Here is a 22,017-nt window from a genome sequence, read left to right on the forward strand (position 1 = left end):
ACTACTGGAAACACCGTAACATATTTCTGTACTTTGTAACAATACTCTCAGCCTACTACCGGATTCCTAAAAAGTTGCTGCATCTTTTTAATAAAGCTATATTAAGAAAATGAATACATAAAGTGACAGCTTCTTGACTTTTCCTTGCATATTCCTCTCATCTCTATATTATGGACACAGCTGAGGGGTTTCGTTCTCCCTTTCTTCTCTTCTTTGCATTGCAGAGTGGGAGGTCGTATCAGTACAAGCTGATTTCTCCTCTTGCACAAACAGAACCATTATACAAACGAAACAAGGGAAAATTTAACATTAACATACAAACCAATCAGCACTGACAACCGACTATACAAACAGCCTATTAGCCTGTCCTGTAAGTCTCTGCCACCAGTAGGAAAGAAAAAAAAAGTGCCAGCCACAGTGCAACTTCCAGAATTAAATCTTCAGGGGTAACTGCTAAAGTGGTAAAGGTTTTTGCTGCAGCTTAAGCAGATTTTATTTTTGGAAACTACCAACAAACTAGCATGAAAACCAGCAATATTACAGCTGGTTTTTCAAATGGGCACCTAATTAAAAGAAATCTTCCCACATTTTCTCCTAATTTCTCAGTTAACATCAGATCTACACTGCTCTCTAGACGACACCCGCTGAACCATATCCTACCTTAGGCTGCAAAGCCACTTTGAAACCACCGCAGCAGAGTCGTGAAAGGCAAGACCTACCATACCTGTAGCACACTGCTTAACAGTCTACTCTCTAAAGCTGTTACATATCCCTTGCAAATCCTCGGAGCTGTGAAACCCTGCTATCCCTTCTCTTCACCCAAGAGACGTGACTGCTCAGCCACTGACTTTCAAAACAGAAGGAACACGACCAGAAGTAGGATTTAAACACATTGCAGTGGTAAATTTACTACTACCACTGTCGATGCACAGTGAGAGCAGGTTATAAGAGGTCATTTGGTTTTGTGTTCAGAAAGTCACCGAAAATTCCATCAAAACGTAAAGCATTGCAGTATGCATGTGCTGAGTGCCACTTGGTAGTTTTTAAGTCTTTTCACATGCTTATCAAATATCTGCTTGTCCTAACATCCTGCTATAAAGCTAACATACCAACATCACAGTCTGGACACACAAGTCAATGCTCGTGTGAGTTAAACTCATACCTAGTGTAGCTTGATTTCACAAGCATATCGCAGTTTATCCAAAACATTAAGTAAGTGTTAATTGCAGAAATCTCTGCACACCTCTACCCTAGGGGCAGAGGTTTCTTGGCAGAGGTTGCTCCCTGTAAATACAGCTAGCCTAACATGGTGTTTGGTTGTTTCCTGTGCGTGTTACACGTTCAAGTAGTGCCTTGCAAAAACATGAAGAGTGCAATTTCAACCAAAGCTGCAGGAGGCACTGGAATTAACCGCATGCTGCAGCAGCCATAACAAAAGCATAAAAAAAAAAAAAATCCACTAACAGAAAATGAGCATGCAACACTAGGTAATTCTGCTTTGTAATGCAGTCCACAGAAGGACAGAGGCAAATACTTGCTCATACTAATAAGTGAGTAGCAAAGAATATGCTGTTCCTTGCTAACACACTGTATGAGCAAATTAATCATGTACATGTGTATATACTACTTTACAAGCCTCCGTCTAAGGAGAAATTTATTCTAGAGGTAATTACATATGTACCCAGTGGAACTGACTTTTTTTAAACTATCATGGGAAGAATGATGTTACTGCATTTGAAGTCAATACGCCACACAATAAAACAAAAGGTTTTTTTTTTAAGCAATTCATGGTTCACAAGAGTTCCTGTATCAAAAAAAGGCTTTTTTAAAAACTTGTATAAAAAAGAATTAAGTGGCAAATATCCAAAAATACACATGGCATTCTTTTTAAGTCTTTGAACCATTAAATATATCTCAATTCAAAACTGTAGTGAGACAGACCTCAAGCTACTATGCCTGGAAGGATGCAAGGGGACAGACCATAGTAACCCAGCAGATTTGAGAACCTGAAGTATTTAAGTATCATCTTCTGCTCTACGTGCAGCCGTTGGCCTTAGGCAACGACACGCCGCTCTAGGTGCGAGCAGTCCCGTAACTAAATGCAGGTTCAAATGCCCAAACTGTTTCACTGCAAGAGCAAACAAGGGAGCGCAAGAGTGTTTGGTACTTACTGCAAGTTCCGCCGCTGAACATGGGAATTGTTTCAAACATCATCTTGTGAAACAGCAGTGCCACTGGTCTGTAATCCAGGTGATTCTTTAACAGGTAGCTATAGTAATACACGTAGCGTCTCTGACTGGGAATCGTTACTCCCTAAACAAAGGGGAAACCAAACTTCAAAAGCAATCAAAACCATTTATTAGCAGTCAACGAGCTTCCGCCTGGTAGCTCAGAACATAACTACGGATGAATAAACCAAGGATAAAAAGGTGGCTAAAGCGCACAAAACAAACCCCATCGTGGTTTAATRTAGCTGCTGCCAAGGTATGTGCAGCATAAAGAACGGAGCACAAGGTAAAATATCCAAACTGGCCGTGACGAGGAGAGCGTTCGCCTGCTCTCTAACCTAGCTATGGCAGCACGCTACCCTGCTGAGACTCATCAAYGCGGGTTTTCAGTAGAGTAACGTGTGATGACCCTCTGTGACGGTTTCTGCACTGCTGCCCGCCACAATTAGGATATTAGCCAAATCATAACCCACCTGCAAACGGCTCCCAGAGACAGCCTCTGCACGTGTCCCCTTTTTCCTCATACGTTTCCACATCCCTTTTACTTGTCTGACAACATATTTAAGAAGGAAGCTGTTTACGTGCACTGCATAACACCAGGCAACTACCACGTCCTGACAGCAGACAAAGCAGAACACTGGTTTTCCACTTATTTTTTTGTACGTATCTCTTTACAGCCAAGTGACAAGGTAAAGAATGCAGACTCCTCTCCTCCACATCTCAGGGGCTTTGAGGGTCATGAAGAAGATGGTATCGTGACACTGTTTCTGAGGGCTGGGGAGGGCCCGGGAAAGGAGTCAGCGTCCCTCCAGCAGCACTTTTAGTAGCAGACCCCTTGCACTAAAGCACCGATGCCACAAGCACGTTTCTACAACATCTGAAATCAAAAGATTCCAGTTCTGCTTGCTAATACCACTGTGGCCAAGCAACACAACTATTTTCTATTACCAAACATACCTCTGAAGTGTTTTACAAAAAAAAAAAAAAAAAAAAAAAAAAAAAAAAAAAAAAAAAAAAAAAAAAAAAAAAAAAAAAAAAAAAAAAAAAAAAAAAAAAAAAAAAAAAAAAAAAAAAAAATCAAAAGTGGAAAGCTGCATTAATGTGCAGCCTCATAGGCCAAATTGTTATATGAGGGCCTTTTCTATTGAATTACAACTCTGAAGTCAACACTTGCTGTGAAAATGTATAACCAAGGAACATTTTTATTACTATTTTAAACCAATTTCAACTTCAAGTGCAGGAATAGTTTTAAAGTTCTCCTGAAAATACTATCTCTGAGAAACTGACAAAATATGGGGGRAAAAAAAWCATTTTATTCCCCAGAAAATGTGTTATATGGTTTACAGCAGCTCATACAATGTACTCGCAAATCAGTAGGTATACTTTCACATTAAAACAAAGTGTGAAATGGCAATAAACTGGAGATAGTGAAAGGCTTTCATATATAAATCTGCAAACATATTGGTCGCAATTCTAGAATACAGTATTTCTGYAAACCTTCTCAGCCATAAGCTCCAAACAGCCAACATACTTTAATTTAATAAGTATTAAGACTACACATGAGAAAAAATTTGGTTGAATGCCTTCTTGCATTTATTTAAAAAATACTGATAATGATGTCTTCTTACCATTTCAGCTGCTTCTAAATTACACAGAAGACTYTTCCCTACACGACTTGCACAACAAATTTCTTAAGTAGCCTTCAAGCTGATGTTTTTTTGGTTCAGATGTCATCTCAGCAGTTATCAGACCCATTTCTTAAGGGAGCTTTAAAGTTTTCTTTATTAGAAAATAAAGTTACTTTCACAACTGAGACAACCTCAGCCTGAGAGCAGCCAATGCTGCCAACCACGACAGTCATATGGATAGAGGCACACAGGTAGAGAAAGTCATATAGACATATAGTCATACAGGTAGAGAAAATACTCTTCTCCATCCATAGTTTCTCCRTTCCAAATGTGTCACATGGATAAACTCCAGGAAACCTTACCAAGGCAACCAGGGTTGGGATGAGAATGAAGGGAAAACATTCACTTACGTGGTTACGTAAAGTGACAGATGATCTCCAAAGCACAGCTGGAAGGGTAATTTTATCCCTCCACCCATATAGTTTTTACTCCCAAGAGACCTAGGAATCCCAAGCAGTGAGCTACATTAAAGTGGAATAGAAAGTTCTTCGTTCTTCAAAGGTCTGATTTCAAAGACTTTTTATAACAAGGTAATACACAGAGAGGTACAACTGAATCCTCACTTTTACTCGAACAAAGAACAAAGAACGAGAAAACACTTTAAATATTTCCTCCTTGGGAAGCTTGCATTTCCTCACTACAACCCTCATCATTTTTAAATGGACATAATAACTTATTCCGGTCCCCGTGCCAGAGTTTCAGGGTTGACTGCTGAGCTGAGTACCCATCATAAAAGAACTGTCAGGTGCTGCTCGTAGTCCTCCTCTCACCATACAAGCAGTATTATGAACAAATGTTTTTGGAAGTAGCATTCCCACATTCGTATTATTGAAGTGCCCACCTAGGAGAGCAATGCTAGAGCCGCAGCCTCAGATTAAGTTTATGGCACCAAGTTTAACAGGGATTGTCACCTGMGGATGTCCAACAAACAGGGATCAAAACCCACCAGCTCTGACACATCAGACATTGGATTTTGACCCTGTTGAAAGAGTCATTTTGAGACTTCCTTGCAGAAAATAATCTGTATTAATTTCCTGTTCAGTTCCATTCAGCTGCTGCTGTCACCACCATTAAGAGTCATTTCTAAAATACAATACAAAAGTCTCAAGCGGATCATCTCCGACTCAGGGGCTTGAACAGTTTCTTTGAGAGGCAGACCACAAGACATTTCCTTCCAAGACTAAGCCTCTGCCATAAACCAATTCAAGGTGACAGTGTGAATAAAGACGTTCTCCAGCCATAGAAAGGCACTTTGCCAGTCTTCGTCATCACAGTAGTATTTCTATAGGATAGTCCTAATGTTCAGGGAAAAACAGGCGATAGGCTAGCAATTTCAAAAAAGTGGATGGAGCAATTTTTTTTTTTTTGAAGATTTTGCATTTTATTTTCTTTGAATTTACCCTTTCCTCAGCTCTGAAAACTTACTGTACATTTACAATTCTACACCAAATTTCAGAAAACAGTTTGTTTCCCTCTGTTCAAAGGGAAAATAGCAACAAGTCCTATTCTGCTCATGAGCTGGTGACTGATACTCGCAATATTTCAGCCAGTACCTTCTAATTTTTCCCAGTCCCTTCTTCTGAAAAAGATAAAGTACTTGCATCTTTTTTTGAGGGTTCCCATTGCCTCTGTGAGAGTTACAGAAGTTGAAAAGAGGCAGTTGGGGAAGGGGAAGAAATCACTTATTCATCAAAAATAGACTTCTAGACTCAGTTTGGAGAATGTCTTATTCCTCCACTACTTTCTTTAGGACATAGACAGTAGCACATTAAAAGACTATCCAGGAACTGTCAGTCTAACATACAACAGCTCTCACTCGATAYTGCAAAGGCCTCTTCTCCCATCAGGCGTTTGGGAAATGCTTGCTATAGAAGTAGTTGAGGTTCTCCTCTTGACCAATTAGTCATACTTCCTCTTGCAATCAGACTCATACTTCCTGCCTGCTTGCACAAAATTCTCCTGAGAACCAATTTGCCACGCACGTTAATGGCAATAGGGATGGAGCACAATGTGTGCTTTAGTTCTACTGTTCCAAGCAGCTGCTCACAAGCTGTGCACCTTGAGATGGCTTTAAACAAAGCAAATTTTGGTATCTAATTAAAGACAGTTATCCTTAATCATGCTTATCTTGATCCAGGAACAAAAGAAAAAAAATGCATTTACTTGTCTCTGGGTGCCTCCTTTACTTTRCTTTCAGGAAGTCAAGTGATATAACGGTGTGGTAAAGCCAAACCTGAGAGCAGCACCTGAGATATAATACTGAAATACGGGTCAAAAGGGAAGAAAAAAAAAAAAACCTTCCAAGATCCATACTGAAATACCTGTTTATAAATACTAAGATCACATATATCACATACTGTCTGTTGTCCAAATAAAGATAACCAAGTTAAGTGGATATGGAAAAATCAACTTTTACAGAAGAGACATTGAAACCAAAACAAAGTGGTTGGTTACAGACAGTATTTACAGAGAAGCTAAACAAGGTTCCCATTATTCCTGTTTACTAAAGCTGCTGTCACCCTAAACATGCTGGAGGTACCACTAGGGTATTAGTGAACACCTAGATGACCATATCCTCAAAAAACTCATGCAAAGAAATACTACCCTCTTTACAAAAGGGAAACTGAGGCACAGAATGCTTCACATCTTTGTTATGTAATTTTTGTGACATTCTTCCTAGCCTACTAGATACTCTGTATAAATAATAGCAATCTACACTGTTTATTCATCATATAGCTTATTTCTATTCACYATCATGCACTCTTACAAAAACCCACTAAGTTTTGGTGGGAAACCTTGACATTGTCTCCTTTCCCATACTACACCATAATTACCTTCTATACAGTGTACGGAATAACAGCTCCATCATATARAGAGAGCAAACTAAAAATTTATTTACACTTTCTAATAAATCARCGGCTAAATTCCGTAATTCCTTATGTGTTACCTCTATTCTCAAGAGCCTTCGAACACAAAACTCTACTTATTAGAGGTCTACACACTGTGAAATTAACACTTTATGCAAATATTACAGGAACTCAGCATGCTCTGTACTTGAATAGGCTGAAATTGGCCTGTGGGGATGATCCCCCTAGGCTGCTCTAACAATGTATACAAAGAACTGATGGAAGATGAGCGGGGAAGCTTGCTGAAACGACCTTCAAAGGCACACTTCAATACACCTAAAGAGGACTTGAAATAAGTCAGTTCAGTTCCCATTAACAAGACTTAGTCGTGCCAAAAAGGTTCAACATACAGTTACTGCTAAGTCTGTCCTTACTGCYGACAAGGTCTTAATCGAAAGTTCTTGTAGCCATTAGCATCATTTCTCTGAAATGTGATCTTCCTATTTCTTCTCCTGAGATGCAAGCACAAGAAATTAAACAACAGCATCTCATGAACTAGGCTCTGAGGCAGCCAATGTATGGGCTTAACTACCCTTTTACTGAAAAGGGGAGTCCCATGACAGACTGGATATACTCTTCTGGAAGGGATATTCAGTTGTAACAAGCACCTAAATGACTAAGCATCTCGTAACAACACCACAGAAGTTAGAGAACCTGAGGATCTGAACAGCTCTTCCATTCAGGCAAAACAAGCTAGAATAATCCTCTTATTTGGGCTGAAAATGCTGAATGAGAAAGTTCACTCAACAACCACCCATTTGATGCAAAACAAAGCAGAATGCCCTTTAAAAGGCAGACTAGTGTTTCTGGGTAAATATACTGTCCAGACCTTCTTGAACATGAGAGAGAAAAGAAACACAATTTCAATATTGTGATTAATTGCTACTGCTGCTTAAAGCTTTTTAGTTTAGAAAAACTGCACTGATCCAATAATGTTAAAGCTAAATCAAACCAYATATCACAACTGATGAAAGCACTTCTTAATGAGTTTGACCATTCAAATTCACCTCAACTATAAAAATCATAAAGATACACTCTGGAGAAYAGAATCACTCACCTTCTTGTCTCTGGTCCTTACTTCCCCATAGAAATCTAGGGCTTCTTGAGCCTTTAAAAATTTGCCTCGATGTAACAAATATGCACATATCATTACACCAGTTCGTCCCTTTCCAGCTTTACAGTGGATTGCTGCAACATGATTGTCATCTTCACTTAGCCATTGGTCAAGATCTTCGCAAAAAGGTTTGATAAGCTCTAGCTGTGGTGGGTTGTGGTCTTCAAAAGGGTACTGTGCAACTGCAATGGGAAGAAATAGCTTATCAAAATCTCAGAAGAGTATTCTGGCAAGCTCAACTAGACAGTCAACRTTGTGACAAGCACGCAAAAAAATTAACATTCTAAATACTACTCATCTAACATATAGATATCTAAATGTTTTGAATCCATGGTTATTCAGCAATGCACTGCATATTAAATGCATCACAGACATTCCTCTAGTAATAAATAAGCAAGCATGCTGCTATGTGAAGAGCCTATTTTACACAGCAGTACAGAAATGAGTAGCATATGCTCYGTATTTTACATCATGGGTTTTCTGGAATTTAAGGGTGTATTGTCACAAAAAATAGCCTTGTGAAAATACATTACTCTAGCTGTAGTTGAAACTTGCTCGGAGAAAACAGGGCAACAACTCACTCACTGATCAGACAACAGGAATTTCTCTGCAAAAATTCTAAGCATAGTTGGCTCAACACTGGGGACAAACTCTCAAAATTTTCTCAAATTTTGAAAAGAAACAGTAAATTACATACTTAAAAAAGTAATCAGAATAAGAATCTCATGTGAGACACCTGCAGTACCTCTAGGTTTTAAATGTCAAACCACCTAATGAAGTTGTCTTTTTTTTTTTTTTTTAATATATGCACACACACAGTTTCCATCTAGAGTTGTAAAAAATTTCAAGTTAGCATGCAAGAAATAAAAGGAAAATTCAAAAAAGGCAAAAAAGAAAAAAAAATATAAGCAGACAGAAGCACACAAAAACAAACCTCTGCCTGATACATCAAATAAAGTGCCAGTTAAAACCACACTGACTGACAGTATTATATAAAGTTATATTTGTCTGCTTAAGGGAATCGCATTACACAAAGTACATGCCCCAATTCTTGACCGACAGCCTAGGGATCTTATAAGAACCAGAAGTTTTAAGTCTGGTTCATTTAAATGTACTCTCAGCTAGAAACACCATTTCCTTTTCTGGTCTAAAAATGAATACATTTCATTTTTTTGGCAAGTGTTTGTATTTGTTTCATAAGCACTACTCTCTTGTCATACACGCAAGGCTCCTTTTGATGAATCCCCAAGGACTTAAAAGAGCAGAAGTGAGAGATGAAGCTATGGAACTGCTAAATCACTGTAGCAGAAGTCTGAAGCCTTCTGGAGGGAACTGCAAGGACAGTTTATTCACTCACAGTAGGGACCGTCCACTTCATCTCCTAGGAGACCAAAAAGGGAAGCCTGACAGAGTGAACAATCTTCGTTAAAGAAAAGATTAACGAATATGAGYATACCCTAATAATTCTTCCACATGGAAGATCCTAGGACTCCCAAAATGATCACTCTATGTCAAGTTACACAGACTTCACTTTTTGCAATAGATGTAGAGGAAAGAGGAGTTTACTTAAACTGCTCAGAAAAGAAACTATTCAGGAAGTGCTCCAAATTTGCGTATATATCACTTTGATTCTACCTTCATTACTTCCAGTAAGGTTCCTGTGAGGAGGAGATGCAAAGCAGTCATGGAAGAACAGTCTGAAAAATCCTAGTAACAGCTTGTTGAAGATGCCCTCCCAGTCAAACCTTGCAGGACYTTCTGCAAAGAGTAAATGAGGAGCCTGTAAAATGGATTCCCTGCGATGATGCAGAGGGACTAAAACTGAGGAAGCAATCTTGGGAAACATTAAGCTGCACAGTCTTGAGCTTAGAGGAGAGAGGTACTCCATGGATTAAGGTTCCTTACACTGAGGCATACAGCAAGGGAAACTGCTCCGACTCCTCTCTCAGACCTCCTAGAAACTGCAAGAAAAGTCTCAATGCACATTAAAAAAAAAAGTAGCAAATCAGAGGCCAATTTCCAACATGGAAGTACTTCAGAAACTAAACAAGCCTTAGTCAGACAGCTACTGTCCAAAGAGAATGAAGACCTTTCAGTGTCTGGTTTTGAATTTGATGCAAGAATCTCTAGTTGAATACTGAACTACTATGGGGTTTCATGTTAAGCATACAAATGAGGAGAACCCTGGAAATTAATTCACTTCAGAAGATTTTAAGTACAACTGCTCTTCTGCTAAGGAAAGAGAAGTTCTAAGTCACAAATTTGGTTATCTAAGGTAACTAATTTGGGGATGAAAAGGAAAAATGAAATACRTAGCTTCCTACAACTGTGTTGTCTTATACAGAGGAACTGTGAAAGGTTCTGTCAAAGAAACAACATTTTGGGATGTGATTGACAGTAAAGGAATCTGAGCATCTCCATAATAGAAAGCATAAATTAAAGCAAGCATACATTCTGGACATGATGTTAGAGGCTTCTTTTCATTTATACCTTTTCTCCTCTTACCCAAAGAATTGCTCAAAAAATACTTTTTTTCTGGCTTGTGTGCATTGAGCAGGGTTTCAGGACACTGCCATTCAACATCATAAGAGCATATCAGGAGTGAAGATGACTTAAAATGAAAATTTCAGTCCCTCTATATACAGACATTAAAGCAACCAATTACATTTTGGTCATGTAAACACTACTCTCTTTACAACCAGAAGGACTTAAAGAAAAGAAAAGAAAAGAAAAGAAAAGAAAAGAAAAGAAAAAAAAGAAAGAAAAGAAAGAAAGAAAGGAAAGCTGAGCCCTTGCTATCACCTAGTATTAACTGGTAAAGCCAAAATTTATTTATCTCCTCTAAATTACTCCAGAGCATATGCACAAGTACTCCTTACCTACCCTCCCATTTTAAAGTATGATATCAAGAGGAACTGCAAAAGCTTAGGCACAGAGATGTTCCTCTGCACAAAGAATAAAGATAAGTCTGTACTTACTACCTGAGAAGTTAATACTACAAAACGGGTACCTCAGTTTCCACTCACCAAGGGTCTGATCAAAAGTCTGTCATCCACTTGATGGTCAGATAACACAAAAGGACTGATTTCTAGGAGCCCCTAAAAGTTTCCCCACAGGTTCTGCTAGCTCTGCAAAGTATCTAAGAACCAACTTATTTCAAAGAGGCATCATATGGGGATTTTTTTTTTTTAAGTAGCTGAAGATTTGTTCCAGATCTTCAAAAAGCTTATATGAACTGTGACAGTGGCTTAACAGCATTCTTCATCTTTATCCCAATTGATACTACTGCATAAAAAGGGGCTTTCCCCTAAACTTCACAGCTAAATTTTACAGTAAGCTTGTCCATCAAATTAAACAAAGACCTCCATGTAGCCTATTCTGCAACAATTCTTGAAATCAGTAGACTTTCATTGCCCTATTAGTTAACTGCCAAAATCATACTTTTTAAGAAAGTATCAAGCATGCAGCAAGTTTCTCTAACAAATCAAAAGTTATTTCACACCGTTCATTACCCTCAACTCTCCTACATTACTATGTAGCAGCTTTACTTATTCCTTCATTCAAAAATTGAAAAAAGTAGAGATGAAAACACATACTAGACAGTGCAAACATACCTCTGCAGTTAAATTTGGCGGTGTCATAATGTCTTTCAGCACATCTAAAAAGAAAAAAAAAAAAGAGATGAGAGTTCAGGACAAGTCTCTTAGGCACTTCTAATATCTGTCACACCTTGAAACATACAGATTAATATAAAAAAATTCCCCACATTCCTTTCACCATTATGATTTAAAACAATGCTAGAAGTTACAGAAATCAAACTATTTTGTCGCAGATGCATTAAACTGCTCAGTAGTAACAGTGATCCTATTGGAAAATATTTACTTACCCTATGATAACTGTGATCCATCAGTATTTTTTTAGTCAGTGTGGATCTCAATATAGATATTAATGCAATCAATGCAATGCAATATAATTTTTGAACAGAATAGCGTTACTCCTGCCACCCAAACAGGAGTACGCTCCCACAAAAGCGCATAAAGAGTATATGGCTGTGACCTTCTTCCAATTGACTCCAAGCTCAAACCACGCGTCAAGAGACCTCAAAGACAACATGGACCACTACAGGTAACTGACAGGTATCACCAAGTAATATAATGAAGAATATCCCTTGCATCAAACAGCAACTGTGATAGTGCTCTCTCCAATGTGGCATATGTTCTTGAAATTAGGTCAAGAAAAAAAAAAAAAAAAAAAAAAAGGCCACTCAGCATGTTTCCCCTGCACAGATTCTGGGAACAGGCACATTGCTGAAGACTCTAGAGTTGCAAAGTCTATCTTGCCATCCCATAAGAGACTCACTGTAGCTAGCTAACAGCAAAGCAAAACACACTGTGTTACTCATGTACAAGCTTCAGGAACCAGGCATAAAAATCAGCAGGGCTCCAATACAACCAAAATGGTATGTTTTAAGGAAAGTATCTAGATCAGGTGCTGGGAAGATAGGGGGAAAGAAGCCAAGAACAGGAGGGCCTCTGTCATCTTTCAGCTGCTCTCTCCAGGAAAGATGATGTGTCCCTACACAATGCAAATGAAAATGCAGTTCAGAAAAGAAAGAGAAAACAATTCTTCCTCAAAACAGTATGACTCTAAATTGGAAAACAAAAGTGAYTGGAAATAATTTCAATAAACAAAACACATCTAGGTCTTCTGCTCCGATTATGACCYACAATTATCATAGGCTTGAAATATCCACACCAGTTTCAGGACTGGTATCAAGTTATCTTTTCTTAATGTAGTATGTTATGACCACAGTCTTTGGGGCCATATAGGGCTTAATTGACACTTTCAGATACGCAAGTTTTTAGAAGTCTATTTTCATGACTGTTCCACATAACTAAAGCCACACTCACACTGCACCCAGCTTTGTCCAAACTCACACACCAGAAAAAAAAGCTGATCCTCTAGGATTGCTCATGCGCTCTGTGATTTCCTTTCTCTGAATTCCAGAGCTACCTCCATTCCAGCCTTTGTCATGAAAAAGTCTGGTCAGAATCAGTCTTTATAGCTCTGATCACATCACTGATAATTTTTGTGAATCAGGAGTGATACAGCACAGGTTGAGCTAGCAGATGGAACTCAAAAAAGCACCTGCACTTCAGTCTTCAAGAAAAAAGATTAGATAGGGTGCATACACCCAAGATAAGTAGTCACCACACCTGGAAAAGCCATCAGCCATGCTGGGCAAGGACTGCTATAAGCTAGTCAGCATTTGAACTTTGGAAGTTGAGCTGCTAGGAAGCAAAGCAGGTAACACAAAGCATCTTATCCAACTGTGCTCTTCAACAAAGTTCCCTTCCTCCTGTTAAAGAAACAAGCAGTTCAAAGGAATGGTAAGAGATGAAACTCCTCAAAGCATAGAAGTTTACACATCTAAGTCTACAAATTTTGAAGTTTCAGAGAGTAGCAACTGCAATACCRTAAAGGATAAGAGATAGTTTTGTTGATACCAGAGACAGAAACTGAGTGTAGAACATCTCCACACTACACTTTACACCTTCAAATGGGATCTCTACACAAAACAAGGCAAATATCCCAAACATTGCTGTACAAAATACCCTGTCATAAATTCATCTCATTACCTAAAAACACATGTAGATCTATATTAGAGATCCCACTGACACACACTTTGGGTGATACGTGTTTCCCTCACTTAGCACTTCAAAAGCATTTGTTACACAATTAAATCTCTAAATGAAACTTGATTTTTTTTTCTTTCCCTCTAAGATTCTTGTAACCTGCGAGCAGGAATTATGAGTAAGTTTAAAGCAACTCAAATCTTAACTGTTGCCAGCTGGATGACTTTCTGATTATAACCACAGTCTCACTGCTGGCAGGACTAAAGGCTAAGGACAAGACAGCAGCCTGTGCCAAAGCCCAACCCCACAAGTGCACAGATATACAAAGCATGTGCACAAAAAAAAATTCTCACTGTTCATTAGAGGTCCTTCCTTTAAACACCTGACTGTACAAAAGGTAAAGAAGCRTACTCGAGAAGACAGAGAAGTGGCAATTGCAATGAAGAACCCAATTTGGGGCTACATGAGGTTAAAAGATGGCAGCGAAAGAACATGTTAAAACAAGAAAGAATACAGAGAAAGAGCAAAGGGTTTAAGGCACAAATGACAAGAACTTAAATGAGGAACAAAATGAAATTACAGGCTCAAACATTCACTAGAAAGTTAAATGCCAAGATGTTAGGACAAGGCATTACTGACATCATTTAAGCACCAGGTGAGAAAAACATCTCTAAATCCTTTTAAATTAAACAGATCAATAGACACATTACAAACTTCGTATAAAAACTACCTTAAGGGAACTCCAACCCCTRGTCAGTGTTTGATAGTTTTGAATAATATAATCACATAACCTACGCCCTATGAACGCCTACCTCCTCCTTTTAAACACATAGGAGGACTTGATTATTTGCAAAAGATCAGCTTGATCTAAAGAGCTGCTGTTCTTTAAAGTATCACAAGGCTGTAATTTCTTCTCATCTCATGATCAAAAATTGCACCAATTCACCTATTGGCATTTATTTACCTCATGTGTACATATTTTGCATGTATAGGGATAAAGAGGTAGCCTGAGCTCTCTAGCTGGAGAAACAAAGTTTATAAATCATGCTTTCCAACCTATGGAATAATAATTTGAATTTTYGCTTTCAAGCGATCCTTCTTTTGGGGAGGAAAGGAAAAAACAAAAAACCTATGCTTTAGTAGTATATTGTCTCCTGTGGAAAATCTAGTCTGTTAATATACAAATTTTGGGACGTTCCCCCTGAGATTGTGTTAAGTCAGACGCAAGTAAAACTGATGCTGTAGAGGAGGGCATTTCTTGCACTGAAAACTGAAAAGAATAAATTGAAATTTTTACCTAAAGAACTTGAAGACAAAACGCTCTGACACACCTGAACAAGCTCTTCGCACAGTTGAAAAACATGCATCAACAACATAAAACCAAAAAGCATTTGTCACGTCTCAGCTCTTTTCATTTAAGAAGCCCAAAGCTGTCACTCTGTAGAATTATGTTTTTAAAATTGCTTATTAAAGCAAAATGAGGTTGCTAGAAGACAGCAAAGCAGAAACCTTTCAACACTGCTCCCCCTTTTTTCAGTAGCTACTAAGAGGCAGAGAAGTTTCATCAAACTCTTACTTTCTGACAGAGTCCAGAAGTCAACACACAGTAACTTTTGCTTTTGCTTCCCTGTTTTTACCTGTCACCTTCTGAGCTGATTTCAAATGACAAGCTCAGTAGCAAGCAGCTCAGCAATCTCTGATCTCGTAAGCGATATCAGAGTCACACTTCACTGAAACCAGCGGCTGAACTCGGCCCTAAGAAGCAGGAGGAAATTAAGTTATATCTACACTATTCCACATTATGCCCTAATCCCAGAAAAACCCGTAAAGAGCCTTTACRGAAGGACTAGCACAACACTGCGTTACACATAGTAGATCTCTCCGAGTGAGCTCCAGAAGACTCCAGCTATTCCAGGAAATATTACCCTTTGCACTCAGGAACACCACCAAGATATCATTTATTGAAAAGCTATATTGAAAAGTTTTCTGGGGATAGTTTCTAGGCTGGAGAAGGTGCTTTTGTTATTGAGCCATATTAAAGTTTTTGATTTTGATATGGCTCAAAATTGCTCAATATGAATGAATATTTTGGTTACAAATGCTTGTCTGTCACCTCCCACTCCAGTCTTTTCAGACAACTTTTTACAATTTTTAAACCARAATTCCCTTTCTCAGTTTCTAATATCACTTCAAACAGATTTACTGATGCATGATTCTTTTACTTAGAAGCATATTTAAATACTTTTTAAAAATATCGCAGATTACACCACAAAATATTTCTTGTACTTCCATACTACAGTAATTTTTCTATTAATTGAAGATATTTAGCAATTAATTTACTAAAAAGCCTTAACAGTYCAGAGAATCAATAAATCTTACACTTAGCTTTTTAGCAAAATGAGGAGAAAAAAAATACACTAAACCTACCCTTCAGTATCAGCTGACATCAATAAATCATTTAGTACAAAAAAAAGTTTGGCTACAATAATATATTAAAACAACCAAGGAACAAAAAATTTCCCTCTCATTTAAGGAGAGCAGTTTTCTGCATAACTGAATCTGCAGAGAAAAACAGGACACTTATAAAAGTGGGAAACCATAAAGCTACTCATGGGTGCAATAGGTTATTCAAAGCAATAAGCACAGACAACAGAACAGAAGCAAAGGACCTGGATACCGATACAGTTCTACAAAAAACTACAAAAGAAACAGAAAACTCTCATTTGGCAATTTCTTCACTGAAGACGTTAATACATTAACAGAAAGCCTGCTGTGAATTACTTTCCGCTTTTTCATCACATGGTACAAGCTCTAGATGGGCTAGATGCCAAGTCATTTAAAGGCGTTCAAGTAACATGAATATACGCCAGCGTTTCATTTAACCTTACTCAGCTTCACTAAATGAAGTAACAGTGCTCTCAATCAGGCTTAATTGTTTTTAAGAAATCTGCAAAACATCCCTAACTCTGCTACAGTACAGGACCAAGCCACTTTCACTCGTAAATCATTTTTAGAATTATTTTGGAAAGTGCAGCTAGAAGAACATACTTACAGATTGTATATCTTGTAATGGTTTTTATGCTTTGAATCCAAAAACCTTAAAAAGAAGAAAAAAAGAATATATTAATATACATTGCAAGAGCAACCTTCATTCACAGCATCATTAAAATACCATTCAACATCGGCAGTTTTGCATCCCAACTTCCAGCTGGCCCTGCAGCACCTCAAAGTCAAGGAGGCATCATGCTGCAAACCTTGCTGCTACAAACATGCCATTAGCATGAATAAGACTACTTATGCAACTGAGAAGACCAAGATCTGATCTACAATTGAGATGTTTACTGTGTGCAATCTGTGTTGCTTTTAYAAAAGATCTGCACATCAATATATTAAGCTGAGACAGGGCTGTTTATTTTTAAAGCAGGTCATCGATTACATGAAGTATTTGTAAACAGTTACTTCCAATTTAATCATCTGTGCAAAATATTTTACCACAGTGGTATTTCCAATGAAGAAAAGCCATTAAAATTACTTATATATATGTGTGTGTATATATATATATATATATATATACACATACACACACACACACCAGCAGTGAGTTAGAATGACCACATCCATTTACTTTTAAAAACAGGTTTTTAAGAGAGCTGTTATTAGCCACTGAAATCTAAGCGCCAAGCAATATTCTAGGTTCAGAAAGAATGAGCRAGACCACTCCACTTTTTCACACTTGTATTCATTGCATTTTTATGCCAACTTTGCAACAAAAACTTCCCATACAGAAGCCTCCRAGAGCCAAACTGCAAACATGATTCATCAAAATTGCCATGATTATATATGATGTGTCACCTGGCAATGTTCAAGAAGAAATAACATACAAATGTTTACACTTAACATCATCAACAGTGTGTATCGGCACATCAGCCAGAAGGAATTTAATTAGCCATGACAGAACATGCTGTTCAAATTGAAAAGAAACACTAGCTGCTAAAATCCTGGAAAGCTCAAGCAAAACAAGCTCTGGTTATCAGTCATAATATTCCAGAAGAACCTAGAAGAACTCTGTGGTTAAATCGATGCATTAAAATAAGAACAGATGTGAATGCTCCTCATGCAGTCCCAAACACGAGACTCCAATTTCATCCGCAAAAATATTTCRCAGCTACCCCTGGTGCCCCTGTTGGCAGACAGAGAAATTAAGGAGCATAGGGGACATGGCAATTTATCCCAAGAGATGTTCCCACTTGTTTAAAGCATGTTGGAGAGCGAAGAAAATCCCCTCTCTGCGCTTCTGCCAAGGATATCCACAAAGCTAAGTATGAATTCTCATACAAGTGTTTCTCCAAGGACYGAACTCCACACAAAACCTCTCAAAGTACAAGTAACAGAAGACAACCAGCAGGCAAGACTATACCTCTGATACAACAGTACCATCAACTTTATTTGGACAGCAGCTATTTCAGAAAGAGTTCGCTGGCATAGCCCCRTGGCTCAGAACTGAGGGCTCCAGACTCCAAACACACTGAATTTCYGCTCCAAAGCTTTTCCGCTTCCTCTTCAAAAAAATTCCAGTTCAACAATAAAAACACTATGAAAGCAGATGAAGGCCTGCTGGTTAGCACAAACAGGCAGAATGCAGCACAACTTTGTTTTGTGTGTTTTGGGGTTTTAAAACACAGGACAACACTTACACAACTTTAGTGTCCAGATCCCTATAGCTACTTAATTTACACCTCTTCATCTGTTCTTTTTGGTTGATAACACTCTTAGACTATTGCTCAGAAAGACAAATGTTTCTTTCGACCATTTCGATTGTTTATGGGCAACTTGAAAACAATGTGTAATAGTTCCCTTTCAAAAGCCCAATTTACACATTATATTACACACTTGACCAGGAAAACCAAGAAAAAGTCTTTTCCTTCATATACGAGCAACTTAAATCAATASTTCGCACTGAGAAGGGCCTTCAAAACACCTACTGCACATTATTCATTTGGTTAAGACTATATAATAAATCAAAAYTTCCCATCCAGGCCAAATCACAGGCTCCCTGCTTGGATTCTTCTCCTCTGCAGCAAACCTAGAAACCATTCTTGGTCCAGCTCCAGCCTGTGGCTCTGACAATTGCTGAAGGTGGTGTCCACCAGCGACCGCTAGTATCAAATAGTAAGTGCAATGCCCAGGTCATTAATGGAAGAAAAAAAAAAGAACAAAACCAAAAATCATTCTGACAGCCAGTAAAGAAAGTTGGGTAGATAATCTGAGTTTCTGGGACAGCCCTTTGCTATCCCAAAAGGACAGCCGAAGCTTATCTTGTGCATAACCTGTTTCAAACAGCACCAATCCCGCAGTTAAAAGATGAGTTCGTGCCCTCACTGACAATCCCAGCGGAAATGTAGGCACTCTGCCAGAACATTTACAGATTGCTATGCTGGAGCTCATGGAGATGACCAGTTCTGGAAAAGTAACTTCTCCTTCCTGCAGTGTTAGAAGGTCACTGCTGTAAATGTGGTCAAATCCAGACTCTGACATTTTTGGTACTACTTTTGGACAGCAAGCTTCGTCACGACGGTTAAACAGGCAAAAATGAAACCCTCTCAGACTCATCTGAATCCATCTGCAGCTGCTTAAGGAAGTCACAGCCTCCAGATTACTTATTCACAGGCGAAGGTTACAATTCCTCAAACTGCAGGAACTGAYGAGCAGTCTTAACTCACTTGAGTACGAAGCTGGATGAAACTAACTGCCAGTATGACGCGAGCAGAGCTAATTCTGCCTCACAGTGATTAGAGGCAAGTCTTTGCGGCATCTCAAACTCAGGAACAGCATTTTCTTGCCCAGCTACGGCCATTTCTAACTGCATAATCACACCCCTACTGCAGCATCCCCCAACCCCCAAAACCAAGTCGCTTCAAGAGCTCCCGAAGCTCTAATGGCCGAGTTCCCAAAAGCATCACAGATGACTTGAAAACACAAACTTAGGATCCTCAGAACACTAGCACTTGGCAGCTTCTTCCTCTCGGTATTTAATTTTTAATGGAATCCCTCGTGCTACACGTTCCAGGTAGGACGTTAAGTAAACAAATTAGAACTATGCTCTTAAATCGCTCAGCACACCTCCCTAAGTCGTATCCAGTATATCAGAGTAGATAATTCGAAGTTTAAAAACAAAACCGCAGGTTTTGACAAAATGTACTATGAAATGCCAACAATAAGGAATTTCAGCTGATTTTTCTCCTTTCCACCATTTTTAAAACACAGCCAGTTGCAGAAGCCCTTAAGCCCCCTTTACTACTTTAAAACCTAATTAACTTATTCAAGCGCTAAGTTTATCAATTGAATAAGAAAGGATACGGGCAAATACGTATTCTGAAGTGTCATCAGGTATCTAAGGAAACTCTCAATACTGTATGGAGAACAGAGCCTCAGACTCACATCCTTCTAAAACCAAAGAACCTGCCATTACTCCAACACAACTGGCTGAGGTCAAAGTTTTGCTTGAAAAAGCAGATTAAATGAATTTGAAATCAACACAGAACAGCAGCCGGGGCTAAAATCCTTGAAAATACCATTTCTGTTGCTTCCAACAAGACAGCAAGGCTGTGCATCTATGAGGAATAAACTTTGCCGTTTCTAAGAGTCAGATCACACATTTTTTCTTGGCAGAATGTAAATGAGCACAGAAAAAGCTACCTAAGACTTACATAAATAAGTTAAGAAAAACAAAAAGAAAGTCTTACCTTACTACATCATCGATGTTGTTCCGGTATACTCCTTCAAGCCTCTCTGCCGGAAAACCCATAGCAATTATGTTTGGATAAATATCTGAATATGCAAGTTATGGAAACATTTATAAAATAGGTGGAATTACTACAATAGTATAAAACGAACATCAATGAAGTAAGTTTATATACTCCTATTTCAAAGCGAGAGCAACAGCTCAGAGCAACTCCCATACATGCTCAATTCAGCTTTATGTACAAAGGGAACTTTCCAATAAATGTTGAGAAAAAAAATGGGAAAAATCATCAGTAGGACAACTTTCCAAAAACTAGTGTTTTGATCATGGTTGCTGTAACAGAAACCTCCTTGCAATTTAAGAGCCGATAACTTTTTAGAAGCATGCACTGCTGGACAGTCAATGCTAACATCAACTAGGAAAGCAATCCACCAGAGAAGCAGAAACAGATAGTCCATTTGCCTCATACACCATCTCGCTAGAACAGCTTATCTGATAAATACCAGTCTTTATCTACAGTTTCTGAGTGGCATAATAAAATAAATTCCCATTGCAGTTAATAAAGTCTTATGCGACTGAATTGCAAAACATTCCAAAATAAAAAGCTAGGTAAAAATCCCAGATGATCCCAAAATATGTATGCCACACACAACAGCAAAACAAACAGCAAATCTGTATTTCAGGCATGCAAGCCCTGGCAACGTTATACAAATGATAATGCTTTTACCACTTTCATGATTTCTACATACTGGACCATCACAGCAGCTACTAAGGTAGCTCCGAATGCCTAAATATATGACATGTCCGTAAGCGGGAACTTAGAGACTCTGAAAATGATTATAGAACTTATTTAAGAATTCCCTATTTCCACCCAAAATTTCTAATGATTTGTTCTGAACTACTTGTATTTCACACAACATAAAGCAATATAACCCAAGGTAGAGAACTTAGCAACAGCACCTCTTTGCAGAAAGAAAAAAGGCCAAATAAGAAAATTAAAAGTTTAAGTTCTGAGCAGATGTGGCGAGGAAGGCACAATTAATTCCCAGATAACGATTAGTACTTCTTTTCCTGGCGGTGTCACGACACATTGATATTTTTCCCCCAACAGAGCTCAAAAAAAGAAAATATCCAGTTTTAAAGACTACTGGAAAAAGGCAGGGTAGTGAAGCAGCTTCACTGAAAAGCAAATCAGAATGAAACTAGCAGCTCAAAAGCAGGCCATGCCCAATCATATTAAAATACTCCTCCTCAGCCAAAGTTTAGGTTTTATGACTGCTTTCCAATTTACTCTGAACTTGCCCAAACCCTAAAAAAAAAAAGCTTATCTTGTGGAAAAAACAAAAAAAAATTAAGTTGCTTAACTTTCAGAGCTTGCGATAATTTCAGATACAATCAAACCACATAAATCTTAAACTTTGAACTTCATTCTGAACATATTTTACTCTGCAAGCACTCCACACCTTTTTGTTAAATTAGTAAAAGGTGCTGTATAATTAGCTATGTATTTACTATTTTATCAGTTATTACTTGTCCTAAGCCTAAGAAGCTAGTTATAAATCACATGCACCTGCTCCATGCCTATTACTTAATAGTGAATTACCTGACTTTTAGCTAGCACACCCGATCACTCCCTTGTTTCTGATTTCAAAAGCCTGCATCTACTGCCAGTTTCAGACTATTTGCTCAAAAGTTTCTTTATT

The 22,017-nt window shown here is 38.3% G+C and overlaps 1 protein-coding gene across 1 annotated transcript in view; it reads right to left on the minus strand.

Annotated features, from left to right (window-relative positions):
* The window catches only part of PTEN (phosphatase and tensin homolog), a 33,310-nt gene extending 12,916 nt beyond the window's left edge, over positions 1 to 20,394 (minus strand). Inside the window, exons 1-5 of the mRNA XM_085306139.1 lie at positions 20,316 to 20,394; positions 16,625 to 16,669; positions 11,551 to 11,594; positions 7,880 to 8,118; positions 2,172 to 2,313 (exon numbers count right to left, since the gene is read on the minus strand). Coding sequence (XP_085162265.1) covers positions 2,172 to 2,313; positions 7,880 to 8,118; positions 11,551 to 11,594; positions 16,625 to 16,669; positions 20,316 to 20,377 — 532 coding nt within the window. The 5' untranslated portion in view covers positions 20,378 to 20,394. The remainder of the gene's footprint in view (positions 1 to 2,171; positions 2,314 to 7,879; positions 8,119 to 11,550; positions 11,595 to 16,624; positions 16,670 to 20,315) is intronic.
* Between the last annotated feature and the right edge of the window lie 1,623 nt (positions 20,395 to 22,017).

The sequence above is a fragment of the Rhea americana genome, unplaced genomic scaffold (assembly GCF_003343005.1).
Source record: "Rhea americana isolate MKP2758 unplaced genomic scaffold, rheAme1 scaffold_233, whole genome shotgun sequence".
NCBI lineage: Eukaryota > Metazoa > Chordata > Aves > Rheiformes > Rheidae > Rhea > Rhea americana.